The 18,444-nt window shown below is 44.7% G+C and overlaps 1 protein-coding gene across 1 annotated transcript in view; it reads right to left on the bottom strand.

The window, feature by feature from the left end:
• The window catches only part of vwa3a (von Willebrand factor A domain containing 3A), a 38,892-nt gene extending 20,946 nt beyond the window's left edge, over positions 1 to 17,946 (bottom strand). Inside the window, exons 1-13 of the mRNA XM_071396718.1 lie at positions 17,709 to 17,946; positions 13,443 to 13,570; positions 12,240 to 12,358; positions 11,815 to 11,895; positions 11,475 to 11,529; positions 11,254 to 11,355; positions 8,637 to 8,743; positions 1,905 to 2,036; positions 1,344 to 1,452; positions 1,151 to 1,213; positions 904 to 1,038; positions 652 to 790; positions 271 to 374 (exon numbers count right to left, since the gene is read on the bottom strand). Coding sequence (XP_071252819.1) covers positions 271 to 374; positions 652 to 790; positions 904 to 1,038; positions 1,151 to 1,213; positions 1,344 to 1,452; positions 1,905 to 2,036; positions 8,637 to 8,743; positions 11,254 to 11,355; positions 11,475 to 11,529; positions 11,815 to 11,895; positions 12,240 to 12,358; positions 13,443 to 13,565 — 1,269 coding nt within the window. The 5' untranslated portion in view covers positions 13,566 to 13,570; positions 17,709 to 17,946. The remainder of the gene's footprint in view (positions 1 to 270; positions 375 to 651; positions 791 to 903; positions 1,039 to 1,150; positions 1,214 to 1,343; positions 1,453 to 1,904; positions 2,037 to 8,636; positions 8,744 to 11,253; positions 11,356 to 11,474; positions 11,530 to 11,814; positions 11,896 to 12,239; positions 12,359 to 13,442; positions 13,571 to 17,708) is intronic.
• Positions 17,947 to 18,444: the final 498 nt, after the last annotated feature.

The following is an 18,444-nucleotide window of genomic DNA, read 5'->3' as shown; positions in this document are numbered from 1 at the left end:
CATCAAAAGACAGGGAGATAAGAAAGAAAAGGAAAGAGAAAGAAAGAAAGAAAGGGATAGAGGGATTGACAGAGTGGTACATCCTGTACTGTGACCTGGCCACAAAAAGAAGAGCCAGAAGAAAATGAGAGAAAGCACTGTGTGTGCAGAAGATAAAAAGAGCCAGTCAGTGATACCTCATGAACCATCGACTGTTGGGCCATTACAAGAGAAGGAGAAAAGAAAACAGTCTAGAAGGAGAACGAAGAAAGAAGAGATAGACAGTAGTACCTCATGGACTGTTGAGCTGACAGTCTTGTTCAGGATAGGAACAAACCCCTCCAGTAGAGAATAGGCATTGGGAGACAGAACCTGGTACAGCCCCAGTCTCTTAGCTACAGGCAGAGAGAGGATTTGCTAATACATCCAACATCAGAGTTTAGGACAGAGGCTTCATTCAGTTTCAATATGAATCTATTGTTGTCATGGCCAATGGCTTTTGGAATCAATACTTGGTTGCCACAGTTACTTTTAGAGTAGGATGAAGTTGACTTTAACACGGATCTATGGTCAGTTTTGCATTGTTCCTTTTTAATGGTTAAGGTTAGGATGAAAGTGGGTAAGCTGATTCTAGATCTGTGCCTATGTGTAACTTCTACCTAGAGCACTTACCTTTCAGTCCATGGTTCCTCAGCCAATCAGCCGAGGAGCTGGGCAGGACACCTGGGGGCTTGATGCTCAGGGGGACATTGTGATTGGGTGGTCTGGGGAGCGAAGGAGAGAGTGAAAAGCTGTCCAACTCTGTGGAAATCTGGGGGAGTACAGTAAGAGGAAAGATTCACTAAAAGGTTTATGTTAGATGTTCAAGAAAAATGCTGTACACACAGACACCAGCACTGACACACACACACAGAGTCCATTCACCTGTTGTCCCACCACAGTGACATTCATCTCCCCCAGCCGTCCCTGACGCAGGGCCTCAGTGTGTCCCAGCAGCTCTCTGGCTGCCTTGATCTCTGTCCACAGCAGCTCCACATCTGTACTGCTGTCCACTACACCCTGATACACACACAGACACACACCACACACACAAACAGCAGGGAAAGTTATTTTTTGACCACAACACACTAAAACACAAACCCAAATAGCACAGTCAGGACAGACAGGTTACCAGGGAAGCTGAGAAGATGTGGTGGCGTCCCCGTGTAACTTCAGCTAGTCTCTTTACGGTTGCCTGTTTGAGGCAGAGACACAGTGAATCATTGACCAAACTTTTCACAGGTTAGAAAGTTGAGTAAATCTGTCTCTCTATTAATAAAAACACATGATTGTTGGTGACCTGAAGGTCCAGCAGTTTGACTCACAATGGTCAGAGGGCTAATGCTACAGTAGGACACCACATGGATCAACAACGCCCTTCCCAAAATGCTTTGTCCTACGTAATCAGAGAGGACATCTGAGGTCTGGTCAGGGCTAGAGAGAGGAAAGGAGAGAAGTTAGAGGAGGAGGTACTATCATCAAACACAGGGGACTTGTTACTTGTTATGTGTAAGAATAACCCTGCTTTCTGATCGGTCTCTTTATAATGACATCGTCATAACCCCACTCTCTGATTGGTACCCGCACAATGACATCATAACCCCGCTATCTGATTGGTCCTTTCATCATAAGATCGTCATAACCCTTCTCTCTGATTGGTCATCATAACCCTGCCCTCTGATTTGTTCCTTAAAAATGACATGATAATAATAATGACATTGTCATACACCTGCTCTCTGATTGGTCATCCTAGCGCTGCTCTCTGATTAGTCCATTCATAATACATAATACAACCCAATGTGTAGATAGTGTACAACCCAATGTAGTTATTGCTGTACTTTCATTATCAGTCCCACTACATCACTGTCCTGTTGAAGTTGATTCACCTGGAGCCCAGGACGATGACCAGGGAGTCAAGCTGAGTGCAGCCCAGGCCAAGGCCTCTCTTGAGGGCCTGGAGGAGGTTACATCCCCCCCTGGCTCCCAGCTCATCCACCCAGCCACAAGCCTCCTGCAGTCTGGAGAGAGAGAACAGGCCACAGAGACACAATCTACTGTAGAAGGCAGCCTAAACAGATCCACTGAAAACGAGTCAGCCTACAGAAACTAGCAGTTTAGGTCTAGTTCAAGTTCATGTTCAATTACACCCACACAGCAGTCAATACAAACTGAAATCCATGAACACACTAATGGTATAGCTCTATCTAAAACATATTGATAAATGGATAAAAGGATGGAAAGACATACATTTGAAGTCAGCAGTTTACATACACTTAGTTTGGAGTCATTCAAACTCGTTTAACAACCACTCCACAAATTTCTTGTTAACAAACTATATTTTTGGCAAGTCGGTTAGGACATCTACTTTGTGCATGACGCAAGTCATTTTTCCAACAATTGTTTACAGACAGATTATTTCACTTATAATTCACTGTATCACAATTCCAGTGGGTCAAAAGTTTACATACAATATGTTGACTGTGCCTTTAAACAGCTTGGAAAATTCCATAAATTGATGTCATGGCTTTAGAAGCTTCTGGTAGGCTAATTGACATAATTTGTGTCAATTGGAGGTGTACCTGTGGATGTATTTCAAGGCCTACCTTCAAACTCAGTGCCTCTTTGCTTGACATCATGGGAAAATCAAAAGAAATCAGCCAAAACTTCAGAAACAAAATTGTAGACCTCCACAAGTCTGGTTCATCCTTGGGAGCAATTTCCAAACGCCTGAAGGTTCATCTGTACAAACAATAGTACGCAAGTATAAACAACATGGGACCACGCAGCCGTCATACCGCTCAGGAAGGAGACGCGTTCTGTCTCAGAGATAAACGTACTTTGGTGCGAAAAGTGCAAATCAATCCCAGAACAACAGCAAAGGACCTTGTGAAGATGCTGGAGGAAACAGGTACAAACGTATCTATATCCACAGTAAAACAAGTCCTTTATCGACATAACCTGAAATGCCGTTCAGCAAGGAAGAAGCCACTGCTCCAAAACCGCCATAAAAAAGCCAGACTACGGTTTGCATCTGCACATGGGGACAAAGATCGTACTTTTTGGAGAAATGTCCTCTGGTCTGATAAAACAAAAATAGAACTGTTTGGCCATAATGACCATAATTTTATGTTTGGAGGAAAAAGGGGGAGGCTTGCAAGCTGAAGAACACCATCTCAACCGTGAAACACAGGGGTGGCAGCATCATGTTGTGGGTGTGCTTTGCTGCAGGAGGGACTGGTGCACTTCACAAAATAGATGGCATCATGAGGTTGGAAAATTATGTGGATATATTGAAGCAACATCTCAAGACATCAGTCAGGAAGTTAAAGCTTGGTCACAAATGGGTCTTCCAAATGGACAATGACCCCAAGCATACTTCCAAAGTTGTGGCAAAATGGCTTAAGGACAACAAAGTCAAGGTATTGGAGTGGCCATCGCAAAGCCCTGACCTCAATCCTATAGAACATTTGTGTGCAGAACTGAAAAAGCGTGTGCGAGCAAGGAGGCCTGCAACCTGACTCAGTTACACCAGCTCTGTCAGGAGGAATAGACCAAAATAAACCCAACTTATTGTGGGAAGCTTGTGGAAGGCTATCCGAAACGTTTGACCCAAGTTAAACAATTTAAAGGCAATACTACCAAATACTAATTGAGTGTATGTAAACTTGTGACCTACTGGGAATGTGATGAAAGAAATAAAAGCTGAAATAAATCATTCTCTCTACTATTATTCTGACATTTCACATTCTTAAAATAAAGTGGTGATCCTAACTGACCTAAGACAGGGAATTTTTACTAGGATTAAATGTCAGGAATTGTGAAAAACTGAGTTTAAATGTATTTTGCTAAGGTGTATGTAAACTTCCGACTTCAACTGTATATACTTACAACAATAAGAACAACAACAAAAAACTAGCATTAAGTGTGTATACGGACGTTTCACACAGAACTTCTTTGTATTTGATCTATTTGTATTCTAACCCATACTAACCCAACACTGTAGCTCTATTACCTACTACAGTACTAGATCAACTGTATGTTGTGCTATTTCATTGAGGAAACATGAGTGTATTACTCTACCTGAAAATATGGGCGTCCCCCAAACTATACACAGTTTATGTTTTCACAAACCAGTGTAGGAATGGACTGTTTTTTTAAAGCACAGATACACTTAACTGTAGGAATGAGTGATGATCTATGAGGGTATTAAAAGATGGAACGCTTAACATTTATTTACACTAATAGATACTAAAGTGTTCAGTCTGAAAACACATTCTGTTTGTATTCTTTGGCATTGATGTTGAATACAGCCAGTCAGTCACCACAGAACAGTGCACAGGAGCTCTCACTGTCCCTCACTCTTCCCTGTGTGTGTGTGTGTGTGTGTGTGTGTGTGTGTGTGTGTGTGTGTGTGTGTGTGTGTGTGTGTGTGTGTGGTGTGGTGTGGTGTGGTGTGGTGTGTGTGTGTGTGTCTTCCTCTACTAACACAGGCACAAACTGTTCTCGCATATACACACGCATTCCCAAATGACTCATCTAAAATAACACAAGAGGCATAAGAAGCATATTAAAATAGACATTATACCCTAATGAAAATAAACGCAGGAGCGAGCTGAAATAAACAGTGGGCGTTGTGCTGGGTTAGGTCCGTGAGACTGCAGGGACACACACACAAAGGCCGTGAGACAGTCCAGCAGGCCTCTCCCCTCCAGCGCCATGCTGTTACATCAACATCCAGTCCTCTGATATTATCATGGAACTTGAGCTAAAGTGACTGGGCAGCTTTTTATGGATACTATAGCAACATCTGAAAAAGAATAGTATTTTATCCCACCTGTAACGGGTGTCGTCCTCCTCTTCCTCGGACGAGGAGAGGAGAGAAGGATCGGTAGACCAATGCGCAGCGAGGTGTGATGACATAATGAATTTATTGAACAAAACGAACACTGACACGAACTATACTTTAGAAATGATACAAAATAACAAACGGACAATGTAGACGAAACCTGAACATGGAACTTACATAACGACAGGAAGAACACACGAGCAGGAAACAGACTACATCAAAACGAAATACAACCGAAACAATCCCGTGTGGTGCGCAGACACAAACACAGGAGACAATCACCCACAAACAAACAGTGTGAACAGCCAGCCTATATATGGTTCCCAATCAGAGGAAAACGTAAACCACCTGTCTCTGATTGAGAACCATATAAGGCTGATTAACAGTGATCTAAACACAAAACATACAATGCCCACCCCAACTCACGCCCTGACCAACTAAACATATACAAAAATAACATAAAATAGGTCAGGAACGTGACATAACCCCCCCCTCAAGGTGCGTACTCCGAACGCACCACCAAAAAGTCTAGGGGAGGGTCTGGGTGGGCATCTGACCACGGTGGTGGCTTAGGCTCCGGGCGTGGTTCCCACCCCACCATAATCAATCCCCGCTTCTGTAGCCTCCCCACTATGACCACCCTCCAAATAACCCCACCTAAATTAAGGGGCATCACCAGGATAAGGAGCAGCACCGGAATGAGGGGCAACACCGGAATGAGGGGCAACACCAGAATGAGGGGCAACACCAGAATGACTGGCGGATCCTGGCTGGCTGGCTCTGGACGCTCTTGGCTGGTTGACGGCTCTGGACGGTCATGGCTGGCTGACGGCTCTGGACGGTCATGGCTGGCTGACGGCTCTGGACGGTCATGGCTCGCTGACGGCTCTGGACGGTCATGGCTCGCTGACGGCTCTGGACGGTCATGGCTCGCTGACGGCTCTGGACGGTCATGGCTCGCTGACGGCTCTGGACGGTCATGGCTCGCTGACGGCTCTGGACGGTCATGGCTCGCTGACGGCTCTGGACGGTCATGGCTCGCTGAAGGCTCTGGCTGATCCGGTCTGGCGGAAGGCTCTGGCTGATCCGGTCTGGCGGAAGGCTCTGGCTGATCCGGTCTGGCGGAAGGCTCTGGCTGATCCGGTCTGGCGGAAGGCTCTGGCTGATCCGGTCTGGCGGAAGGCTCTGGCTGATCCGGTCTGGCGGAAGGCTCTGGCTGATCCGGTCTGGCGGAAGGCTCTGGCTGATCCGGTCTGGCGGAAGGCTCTGGCTGATCCGGTCTGGCGGAAGGCTCTGGCTGATCCTGTCTGGCGGACGGCTCTAGCGGCTCCTGTCTGGCGGACGGCTCTAGCGGCTCCTGTCTGGCGGACGGCTCTGTAGGCTCATGGCAGACGGGCGGCTTTGCAGGCTCATGGCAGACGGGCGGCTTTGCAGGCTCATGGCAGACGGACAGTTCAGACGGCGTATGGCAGACGGGCAGTTCAGGCGCCGCTGGGCATACGGGCAGTTCAGGCGCCGCTGGGCAGACGGGCAGTTCAGGCGCCGCTGGGCAGACGGGCAGTTCAGGCGCCGCTGGGCAGACGGGCAGTTCAGGCGCCGCTGGGCAGACGGGCAGTTCAGGCGCCGCTGGGCAGACGGGCAGTTCAGGCGCCGCTGGGCAGACGGCAGACTCTGGCCGGCTGAGACGCACTATAGGCCTGGTGCGTGGTACCGGAACTGGAGGTACCGGGCTAAGGACACGCACCTTCAGGCTAGTACGGGGAACAACAACAGGGCACACTGGACTCTTGTGGCGCACTCTAGGCCTGGTGCGTGGTACCGGCACTGGTGGCACCGGGCTGAGGGCACGCACATCAGGATTAGTACGGGGAGAAGAAACAGTGTGTACAGGGCTCTGGAGACGCACAGGTGGCTTAGTGCGTGGTGCCGGAACTGGAGGCACTGGGCTGGAGACACGCACCATAGGCAGAGTGCGTGGAGGAGGAACAGGGCTCTGAAAACGCACTGGAAGCCTGGTGCGTGGTGTAGGCACTGTTGGTACTAGGCTGGGGCGGGGAGGTGGCACCGGAAATACCGGACCGTGCAGGCGTACTGGCTCTCTTGAGCATTGAGCCTGCCCAACCTTACCTGGTTGAATGCTCCCGGTCGCCCGACCAGTGCGGGGAGGTGGAATAACCCGCACCGGGCTATGTAGGCGAACCGGGGAAACCATGCGTAAGGCAGGTGCCATGTATGCCGGCCCGAGGAGACGCACTGGAGACCAGACGCGTTGAGCCGGCCTCATGACACCTGGCTCAATGCCCAATCTAGCCCTACCAGTGCGGGGAGGTGGAATAACCCGCACCGGGCTATGCACACGTACAGGAGACACCGTGCGCTCTACTGCGTAACACGGTGTCTGCCCGTACTTCCGCTCTCCACGGTTAGCCTGAGAAGTGGGCGCAGGTCTCCTACCTGCCCTTGGCCCACTACCTCTTAGCTCCCCCCCCAAGAAATTTTTGGGTAGTACTCACGGGCTTTTCAGGCTTCCAGCCACGTCTCCTTGCTGCCTCCTCATACCACCGCTGTTGGGCTCTCGCTGCCTCCATCTCCTCACGAGCGCGGCGATATTCCCCAATGTGCGCCCAGTGTCCTTTTCCTTCCAAGATCTGTTCCCAAGTCCACGAGTCCTGATTGCTCTGTTGAGCTCTCCCCCGCCGCTTGGTCCTAGGTTGGTGGGTGATTCTGTAACGGGTGTCGTCCTCCTCTTCCTCGGACGAGGAGAGGAGAGAAGGATCGGTAGACCAATGCGCAGCGAGGTGTGATGACATAATGAATTTATTGAACAAAACGAACACTGACACGAACTATACTTTAGAAATGATACAAAATAACAAACGGACAATGTAGACGAAACCTGAACATGGAACTTACATAACGACAGGAAGAACACACGAGCAGGAAACAGACTACATCAAAACGAAATACAACCGAAACAATCCCGTGTGGTGCGCAGACACAAACACAGGAGACAATCACCCACAAACAAACAGTGTGAACAGCCAGCCTATATATGGTTCCCAATCAGAGGAAAACGTAAACCACCTGTCTCTGATTGAGAACCATATAAGGCTGATTAACAGTGATCTAAACACAAAACATACAATGCCCACCCCAACTCACGCCCTGACCAACTAAACATATACAAAAATAACATAAAATAGGTCAGGAACGTGACACCACCAAAACACTTGAGGGATACATGTCAGCTATAATATCCTCTCAATGGTGAACAACTGGAATTCTAGAGTGGACTATTTTGTGGTTAAAAATAATATGCCTGTCACCCCTCTGGGTCAAAGGTGCAATCTGTAGTTTCCTTTCTGGTTAAAGAAAACTACTTGGCAGGCTGACGGGGTACCTAAATGCATAGCCACAGGAAGTAGTTTGGGGGAGGGGCTGGAAAAAAGCGTTGCCCACGCTGCTGACTGATATATCGGTCCGCTAATACAGGACTATTAAAGGCAGTACTTTTCAGATTTTTCTAAATTATATTTTTTATAATATATATTTTTTCAACAACAACAAAACATATTCCGATTTTTCAGTGGGTTCTGCAGCACCCTCAGCACCCTACTTCCCGCGGCTATGCCTAAATGGTGTGTGTATGTGTGTATTTGAGCATGGATTATTTCAGCATTCAGTCTGATGGCCACAGGGGACAAAAAGGTTATGGGATACACCTTTAAAGCACAATGTTATGACCTCGATGACCTCTCTTAGGACTTCTCACCTGAAGGTGTCGACGTCTCTGGGGCCGTCCCAAAGGCTGCTGGTCTCAGTACCACAGGACATCAGGTACAGCTGACGCTTACAGCTGAGCTGCTCTTCTATCAGAGACTGACACACACACACACACACACAAACATACACACATAAACACACACACATTCAATGCTTGCTGAGAGACAAAGCCTATAGTAAATGAAGTAAATGATGAGGTGAAACCAGGGGTTTAAATATCTATTCATCTTACCAGTAAACGATGAAGTGAAACCAATGATGTATACAAACTCTGGATTGCTGATGCAATATATTGGCCATTGAGAGGCTTTGAAGCCACTGGTCGGCCATATTAGTACTCCTTTGTAGGAGCAGTCCTCCATAGGAATGAATGGAATGCTACAGTATTTCAATTAAATGTTTCAAGGACAAAATTACATGTATTTAAGAATGTTTGTGTTGTAGTGAGGACACTAATATTATTATTCTCTAAAGAAATACTTTAAGGTCATTTTTTAAATATTTGTTTTTATTTGTATGTTTAGCTCACATAATATAATAATATGCATTAAAGTGTCTGTAATAGAGGTCGACCGATTATGATTTTTCAACGCCGATACCGATTATTGGAGGACCAAAAAAAGCCGATACCGATTAATCGGCCGACTTTTTATTTTTATTTGTAATAATGACAATTACAACAATACTGAATTAACAATTATTTTAACTTAATATAATACATCAATAAAATCTATTTAGGCTCAAATAAATAATGAAACATGTTCAATTTGGTTTAAATAATGCAAAAACAAAGTGTTGGAGAAGAAAGTAAAAGTGCAATATGTGCCATGTAAGAAAGCTAACGTTTAAGTTCCTTGCTGAGAACATGAGAACATATGAAAGCTGGTGGTTCCTTTTAACATGAGTCTTCAATATTCCCAGGTAAGAAGTTTTAGGTTGTAGTTATTATATGAATTATAGAACTATTTCTCTCTATACGATTTGTATTTCATATACCTTTGACTATTGGATGTTCTTATAGGCACTTTAGTATTGCCAGTGTAACAGTATAGGTTTCGTCCCTCTCCTCGCTCCTACCTGGGCTCGAACCAGGAACACATCGACAACAGCCACCCTCGAAGTAGCGTTACCCATCGCTCCACAAAAGCCTCGGCCCTTGCAGAGCAAGGGGAACAAGTACTCCAAGTCTCAGAGCGAGTGACGTTTGAAACGCTATTAGTGCGCACCCCGCTAACTAGCTAGCCATTTCACATCGGTTACACCAGCCTAATCTCGGGAGTTGATAGGCTTGAAGTCATAAACAGCGCAATGCTTGAAGCATTGCAAAGAGCTGCTGGCAAAACGCACGAAAGTGCTGTTTGAATGAATGCTTACGAGCCTGCTGGTGCCTACCATCGCTCAGTCAGACTGCTCTATCAAATCATAGACTTAATTATTACATAATAACACACAGAAATACGAGCCTTAGGTCATTAATATGGTCGAATCCAGAAACTATCATCTCGAAAACAAAACGTTTATTCTTTCAGTGAAATACGGAACCGTTCCGTATTTTATCTAACGGGTGGCATCCATAAGTCTAAATATTCTTTGTCTAAATACAATGTTATGTCATAATTACGTAAAATTCTGGCAAATTAGTTCGCAACGAGCCAGGCGGCCCAAACTGTTCCATATACCCTGACTCTGCGTGCAATGAATGCAAGAGAAGTGACACAATTCCACCTGGTTAATATTGCCTGCAAACCTGGATTTCTTTTAGCTAAATATGCAGGTTTAAAAATATATACTTCTGTGTATTGATTTTAAGAAAGGCATTGATGTTTATGGTTAGGTACATGTTGGAGCAACGACAGTCCTTTTTCACGAATGTGCACCGCATCGATTATATGCAACGCAGGACACGCTAGATAAACTAGTAATATCATCAACCATGTGTAGTTAACTAGTGATTATGATTGATTGATTGATTGATTGTTTTTTATAGGATAAGTTTAATGCTAGCTAGCAACTTACCTTGGCTTCTTACTGCATTCACGTAACAGGCAGGCTCCTCATGGAGTGCAATGTAAAGCAGGTGGTTAGAGCGTTGGACTAGTTAACCGTAAGGTTGCAAGATTGAATCCCCGAGCTGACAAGGTAAAAATCTGTCGTTCTGCCCCTGAACAAGGCAGTTAACCCACCGTAATTGGCCGTAATTGAAAATAAGAATGTGTTCTTAACTGACTTGCCTAGTTTAAATAAAGGTGTAAAAATCGGGCCAAATCAGTGTCCAAAAATACCGATTTCCGATTGTTATGAAAACTTGAAATCGGCCCTAATTAATCGGCCATTCCGATTAATCGGTCAACCTCTAGTCTGTAATATAATAAACATGTCAAAAACTAATCTAGACATGAATAAATGCATTTTTATAGCTTCCAAAATCTTTTTTACAAGGGAGGAGGAGTATCAAGATGGCTGCATGGTAGCTTTATTACACCGTCCCCTGTCAGTCATCCAGGGTTTATAAACATCGCTGGGCGAAACCAGGGGTCTAAATGTATATCTATCTCACCAGTAAATGATGAGGTGAAACCAGTGGTTTAAATGTCTATCTATCTTACCAGGAGGTTCCTCTGTAGATCTGGCAGTCTGTCCTTGGTGCAGTTAACATCTGAGGTGTCAACTATGACCCCTACTCTGGACCCCTTCACCAGCCCAAACACCTGCCACACACACAGGGGAATGGCACAGTTAAACTGTCACTCTGGACACTTTAGGTTGTATAGCAATAGTTATATACTGTATATGATGATGATGATGAAGAAGATCTACTATGACATACCTTCATACTTCCTTGGTTCAGCCATCTTATTCTGCCATGGTACAGCTCAATGGCCCTGTAGAGTCCAAACAACACGTTCATTATCACAAACAGTGGCAGTCACGGTTGCAGCTGTGTGTGTGTGGGTGACAGCACTTGTTTTGTGTGTGTGTGTGTGTGCTTGCATGCCTGCGTGGGTGCATGCCAGTGTGTGTATGTGTGCCTGTGCGTGCGTGGCACCACATGCCAGTGTGTGTGTGTGTGTGTGTGTGAGTTTGCACGCATGTGTGTGTGTGTGTGTGTGTGTGTGTGTGTGTGTGTGTGTGTGTGTGTGTGTGTGTGTTAAGAGAGAAGTACTCACTGGTACAGCTGGAAGTCAAAGTGAATGAGTGCTGCAGCAGTGATCTCCAGCTGTCTGCTGAGGCCTCCGTCCTCCCCAGCACTGCCACCAACACAGAGAGGTCAGAGCAGGGAACAAGGGCAACTGCTATTAGGTCATAGTTCACACGTAGCCGTTCAGGCAGCCTTGCTCAGGCAATAACTGCCCAGATGGGATAAGTTGGGTGGAGGTGCATAGGGCATTTGTAACATGGAACGAGCTAGGCGTGCTAGGGACCTGGACACGTATTAACAAAGCGTCTCAGTGTAAAAGATCTAGTATCAGGTCCCTGCTCTTTTTCATTATGATTTAAGTCAAAACTGATCCTAGATCAGCAGTTCTACTCTGATACTCTTTGTGAATATGGGCCCAGATATGTAAAGCTGGCCCCTGTCACACACACTTACCTGATCTTGGTGGTCCTGTGTGAGAGGAGTGTTGAGAGGGAGAGGCCGGAGCTGTAGAGACTGTGGGTCAGGAGCCAATCAGAGGAGCTCTTCCACTCCGCAGCCTGACCCTGTGACCTCTGGGTTACAGAGAGGAGCACAGACAGTAAGGTAGAGGACAGATACACTCTGAGGCTCACAACTACAGACAGGAGCCCAGAAAGTAAGGTAGAGTACAGATATACTCTTAGGCTCGGTACTACAGACATAAAGTAAGCCTTAGTACTATATACTGTACATAGAAACATTTAGAGGGATACAGACTAAGACATAAGGTAGGCCTATAGCACAGACAGCATTACAGACAGACAGGGGCAATACGGACTAAAACACAGACAGCATTACAGACAGACAGGGGCAATACGGACTAAAACACAGACAGCATTACAGACAGACAGGGGCAATACGGACTAAAACACAGACAGCATTACAGACAGACAGGGGCAATACGGACTAAAACACAGACAGCATTACAGACAGACAGGGGCAATACGGACTAAAACACAGACAGCATTACAGACAGACAGGGGCAATACGGACTAAAACACAGACAGCATTACAGACAGACAGGGGCAATACGGACTAAAACACAGACAGCATTACAGACAGACAGGGGCAATACGGACTAAAACACAGACAGCATTACAGACAGACAGGGGCAATACGGACTAAAACACAGACAGCATTACAGACAGACAGGGGCAATACGGACTAAAACACAGACAGCATTACAGACAGACAGGGGCAATACGGACTAAAACACAAACAGCATTACAGACAGACAGGGGCAATACGGACTAAAACACAAACAGCATTACAGACAGACAGGGGCAATACGGACTAAAACACAAACAGCATTACAGACAGACAGGGGCAATACGGACTAAAACACAGACAGCATTACAGACAGACAGGGGCAATACGGACTAAAACACGGACAGCGACGACACAGGCAGTAATAACGTGGAGAAAGAACTATAAAGACACAAACAAGATTTACCCCATTACACTGTGGATTCAGCATCTGAATGGTTATACATTAGACACAAACAAACTACAAATCAGTTCAATGAAATGCTTTCAAGGGAAGACTAAACACTATTTATCCAGGTTATTCTCATGGAGATAAAATGTATTTTTCAAGAGAGAACTTGACCAGCTCACCAGTAAGTCCTGTGTTTGGTTGACATGGGTGACCAGTAGACCATCGTCTCTGTGAGGGGCAGACAGAGACACATCTTCCCAGGGAGGGCAGTAATCTCTGAGGGAAGTACTGGCCGCTTCCATCACACCTGTTCACCAATGAACACCCAATAAAAACACACTATAACACCCAATAAAAACACACTGTATCTCCAACCTTCATTCAGAATGGCAATATTGTGCATCATGCAACACCTTTGGAGTGTGCAACATCCTCATAGGCCGGTGGCTTATTAACATGGATACATTGGGCATCACCTCTGATCTAATGACAGACAACACAATATGACACTCTTGACTTCTTCTAAAAGAGTTCCTCAAAGGCATCTGTAAGACCTGCCAAAGTACAGTAATTAGCATCCTCTTTGCACACCCAGGCTGCATCACATCCGGCCGTAATTGGGAGTCCCATAGGGCAGCGCACAAATTGCCCAACGTTGTCCGTTTTTAGCCCGTGTAGGCCATCATTGTAAATAAGAATTTGTTCTTAACTGACTTGCCTAGTTAAATGTAGGTAAAAATAAAAAACACCCTTATGAAAGGACAGAAGGCAGCAGCTCCCTGTAGTGTAGCCCTAGCAGAACAGTTGGAGACATCCAGTGTAGTTAGAAGAGGTTGTAGTGAGACACAGTTCAGACAGAGGCAGTAACCCTGTGAGCTCTGTGGCCACTGGGGAATAACAAAACAGCAGCACAGCACTGTCACAGACTGACTGGGGCTTCAGTGTAATCAATACCCATTGATTCTGTTCATGAAGGATCTTAGCCATGCAGCCATCTGTCAGACACCTGTCCACCAGAGGAGGTGGGAGGAGCGATAAAAGGATGGGCTCATTGTAATGACTGGAATGGAACAAATGGACCGGAAGAAAAAAATACGGTTTCCATGTGTTCGATACTGTTCCATTAATTCCATTCCTGCTATTATAATGAGGCCATCCTCCTATAGCTCAGCCAACCAGCCTCCTCTGCTGTGCACAGACTTCCCATGAGAGGATAAGAAGGGAGGGAAGGTAGTGCCTTCAGACTTCCCAGGAGAGGATAAGAAGGGAGGGAAGGTAGTGCCTTCAGACTTCCCAGGAGAGGATAAGAAGGGAGGGAAGGTAGTGCCTTCAGACTTCCCAGGAGAGGATAAGACGGGAGGGAAGGTAGTGCCTTCAGACTTCCCAGGAGAGGATAAGAAGGGAGGGAAGGTAGTGCCTTCAGACTTCCCAGGAGAGGATAAGGAGGGAGGGAAGGTAGTGCCTTCAGACTTCCCAGGAGAGGATAAGGAGGGAGGGAAGGTAGTGCCTTCAGACTTCCCAGGAGAGGATAAGAAGGGAGGGAAGGTAGTGCCTTCAGATTTCTATCACCTGAAGCATGCGCACAACATACAAATACATGCACTAGACGTATGCATACCTGCCAATAGTGCTGAGCGATTAACCATTTAAAAACAAGTTTTTTAAACATCTAATTGACCGACATAGGTTAAATTATTTGAGTTCCATTTTATTCTTTTTTTCAGTGAGCTCAATGAGTTTTTCCAGAGATAAACTACTAAAATAGTGATTTTGCCAGACAGCATAGGCAGCAGCTCTATAGAAATGAGGTGACTTGGAATTAAGTAATAAAGTAATTAAATAAAACAAATATAATATACAAAACTACTGAAATACTTTATTAAAGTTGAATAAATGATGGTTAATAATTGATAAGCAGTAATAGCCAGTCATTACCATCATGGAACTTTCATTAATTGTTTTATTCTGTTTTGTTACAGCATTCAACCCACATAATGCACAATGCATTTAATGTTGAAAAGAATAATCTAAACCGAAATCAAAACAGTGATTATTTTTTAATAATTGAACCGAAACAGAACTGACCTCAAAATACACTAATCATAAAGCACTAATCCCTGAGCAGTACTTGCCGATTTTGTGCATGTGTTTACATGGTTATGCGCATGCTTCAGGTGATATAAATCTCAAGGCACTACCAGCGCTTTGAAAAATGTATGTATACTGAACAAAAATATAAACACAACATGTAAAGTGTTGGTCCCATGTTTCATGAGCTGAAATAAAAGATCCCAAAAATTGTCCAAATGCACAAAAAGCTTATTTCTCTAAAATGTTGTGCAGAAATTTGTTAACATCCCTATTAGTGAGCAATTCTTCTTTGCCAAGATAATCCATCCATCTGACAGGTGTGGCCTATCAAGAAGCTGATTAAACAGCATGATCATTACACAGGTGCACTTTGTGCAGTTTTGTCACACAACACAATGCCACAGATGTCTCAAGTTGAGGTCGCGTGCAATTGGCATGCTGACTGCAGGAATGTCCAACAGAGCTGTTGCCAGAGAATTTAATGTTAATTTCTCTACCATAAGCCACCTAGAGAATTTGGTAGTACGTCCAACAGGCCTCACAATCGCAGACCATGTGTAACCATGCCAGCCCAGGAACACGACATCCGGCTTATTCACCTGTGGGCGGGATCATTTGAGACCGGCTACCCGGACAGCTGATGAAACTGAGGAGTATTTTTGTCTGTAATAAAGCCTTTTTGTAGGGGGAAAATAAAATGATGATTGGCTGGGCCTGGCTCCGCAGTGGGTGGGCCTATGCCCTCACAAGTCCACCCATGGCTGCGCCCTGCCCAGTCATGTGAAATCCATAGATTAGGGCCTAATGACTTTATTTCAATTGACTGATTTCCTTATATGAACTATAACTCAGTAAAATCACTGAAATTGTTACATATACAGTGCATTCGGAAAGTATTCAGACCCCTTGACTTTTTCCACATTTTGTTACGTTACAGCCTTATTCTAAAATTGATTAAATAAACATATTTCTTCATCAATCTACACACAATACCCAAGAATGACAAAGTGAAAAAAGTTTTTGAGATGTTTGCAAATGTATTAAAAATAAAAAACAGAAATACCTTCTTTACATGGGGCGGCAGGTAGCTTTGTGGTTACCGAAAGGTTCCTGGATCGAATCCCCGAGCTGACAAGGTTAAAATCTGTTGTTCTGCCCCTGAACAAGGCAGTTAACCCACTGTTCCTAGGCCGTCATTGTAAATATGAATTTGATCTTAACTGACTTGCCTAGTTAAATAAAAATAAGTATTTAGACACTTTGCTATGAGACTTGAAATTGAGCTCAGGTGCATCCTGTTTCCATTGATCATCCTTGAGATGTTTCTAGAACTTGATTGGAGTCCACCTGTGGTAAAGTCAATTGATTGAACATGATTTGGAAAGGCACACATCTGTCTATATAAGGTCCCACAGTTGACAGTGCATGTCAGAGCAAAAACCAAGCCGTGAGGTCGAAGGCATTGTCGTAGAGCTCTAATACAGGATTGTGTCGAGGCACAGATCTGGGAAGGGTACCAACACGTCTGGAGCACCGAAGGTCCCCAAGAACACCATGGCCTCCATCATTCTTAAATGGAAGAAGTTTGGAACCACCAAGACTCTTCCTAGAGCTGGTTGCCTGGCCAAACTGAGCAATCGGGGGAGAAGGGCCTTGGTCAGGGAGTTGACCAAGAACCTGATGGCCACTCTAAAAGAGCTCCAGAGTTCCTCTGTGGAGATGGGAGAACCTTCGAGAAGGACAACCATCTCTGCAGCACTTCGCCAATCAGGCATTTATGGTAGAGTGGCCCGACAGAAGCCACTCAGTAAACAGCCTGCTTGGAGTTTGCCAAAAATAAATTGTTTTTGATTTGTCATTATTGGGTATTGTGTGTAGATTGATGAAGGAAAAAAATATACATTTTAGAATAAGGCTGTAAGTAACAAAATGTGGAAAAAGTTAAGGGGGTCTGAATACTTCCAGAGTGCACTGTATTTTTGTGGGTATATTGTCTCATTCCTACCGCCAAAAACGACCAACTGCAAAAGACAACCGGTAAAGTACTGTACGTTAAAATGTAACGTTATTAAACATTCTGGCTTGTAGATGTGAGAGGAAACTTTGGTTTAAATTCTCATTTATGCCCAACGTCAGGTTTCCAGGCAAATCATTATCATAATGCCAGGATGGCCCTTTTTTTAACCACATTGGTTTAAGGCATCATATTCTTAGACTACTCTTTATTTAGAGAAAAATACTATAGGGTTTTGAAAACATGCGATTACATTAGATCATATCTGAATTAGATAGGATGCAGCAGTTTCAGAATCTTGCCATTTGTATATTGATACAATTTCACCGGCGCGTTCTACCTTTGCTTGCAGGGTCGACCGGTGGACAATCAGAGCGTCTTCTTTCTCAAGACATTCAGAAGGCGCAAAACATGGATGTGTCCGACAGGTGCCTCGCGCCAGTTTATGCAATCATCGTTTTTCTCTCAAAGCTTCTTAAATCGTATATAAAGTTGTACAGATATATTGAGGGTGCTTCGCTGAGAATTTGTGTGTGGAAAGTAAAGGCTGGGACAGTCGTAACCTACCCTCTTCAATGTTTCTCATCTCCAAGGTGACCGACAATTTCCGATCTGTGCGCGTGAGTGCGCCTTTTTGAAAGAGAGCACATAAAGACGTAGAGGCAGGTAAAGACATGGAACATAAAATACCTGTAACTGTATTGACAGGAAAATGTTATATAGATTTAACATCTGAATCAAAAACGTTAATATTTTACCTGTAGGGTAGGCCTAGGCAGGCCTACAGTGGGGAGAACAAGTATTTGATACACTGCCGATTATGCAGGTTTTCCTACTTACAAAGCATGTAGAGGTTTGTAATTTTTATCATAGGTACACTTCAACTGTGAGAGACGGAATCTAAAACAAAAATCCAGAAAATCACATTGTATGATTTTTAAGTAATTAATTTGCATTTTATTGCATGACATAAGTATTTGATACATCAGAAAAGCAGAACTTAATATTTGGTACAGAAACCTTTGTTTGCAATTACAGAGATCATACGTTTCCTGTAGTTCTTGACCAGGTTTGCA

This window comes from Salvelinus alpinus, chromosome 1 (genome assembly GCF_045679555.1).
Source record: "Salvelinus alpinus chromosome 1, SLU_Salpinus.1, whole genome shotgun sequence".
Lineage (NCBI taxonomy): Eukaryota > Metazoa > Chordata > Actinopteri > Salmoniformes > Salmonidae > Salvelinus > Salvelinus alpinus.
The sequence above is the reverse complement of the archived record's forward strand: the minus strand, read 5'-3'. Positions and strand labels throughout refer to the sequence as shown.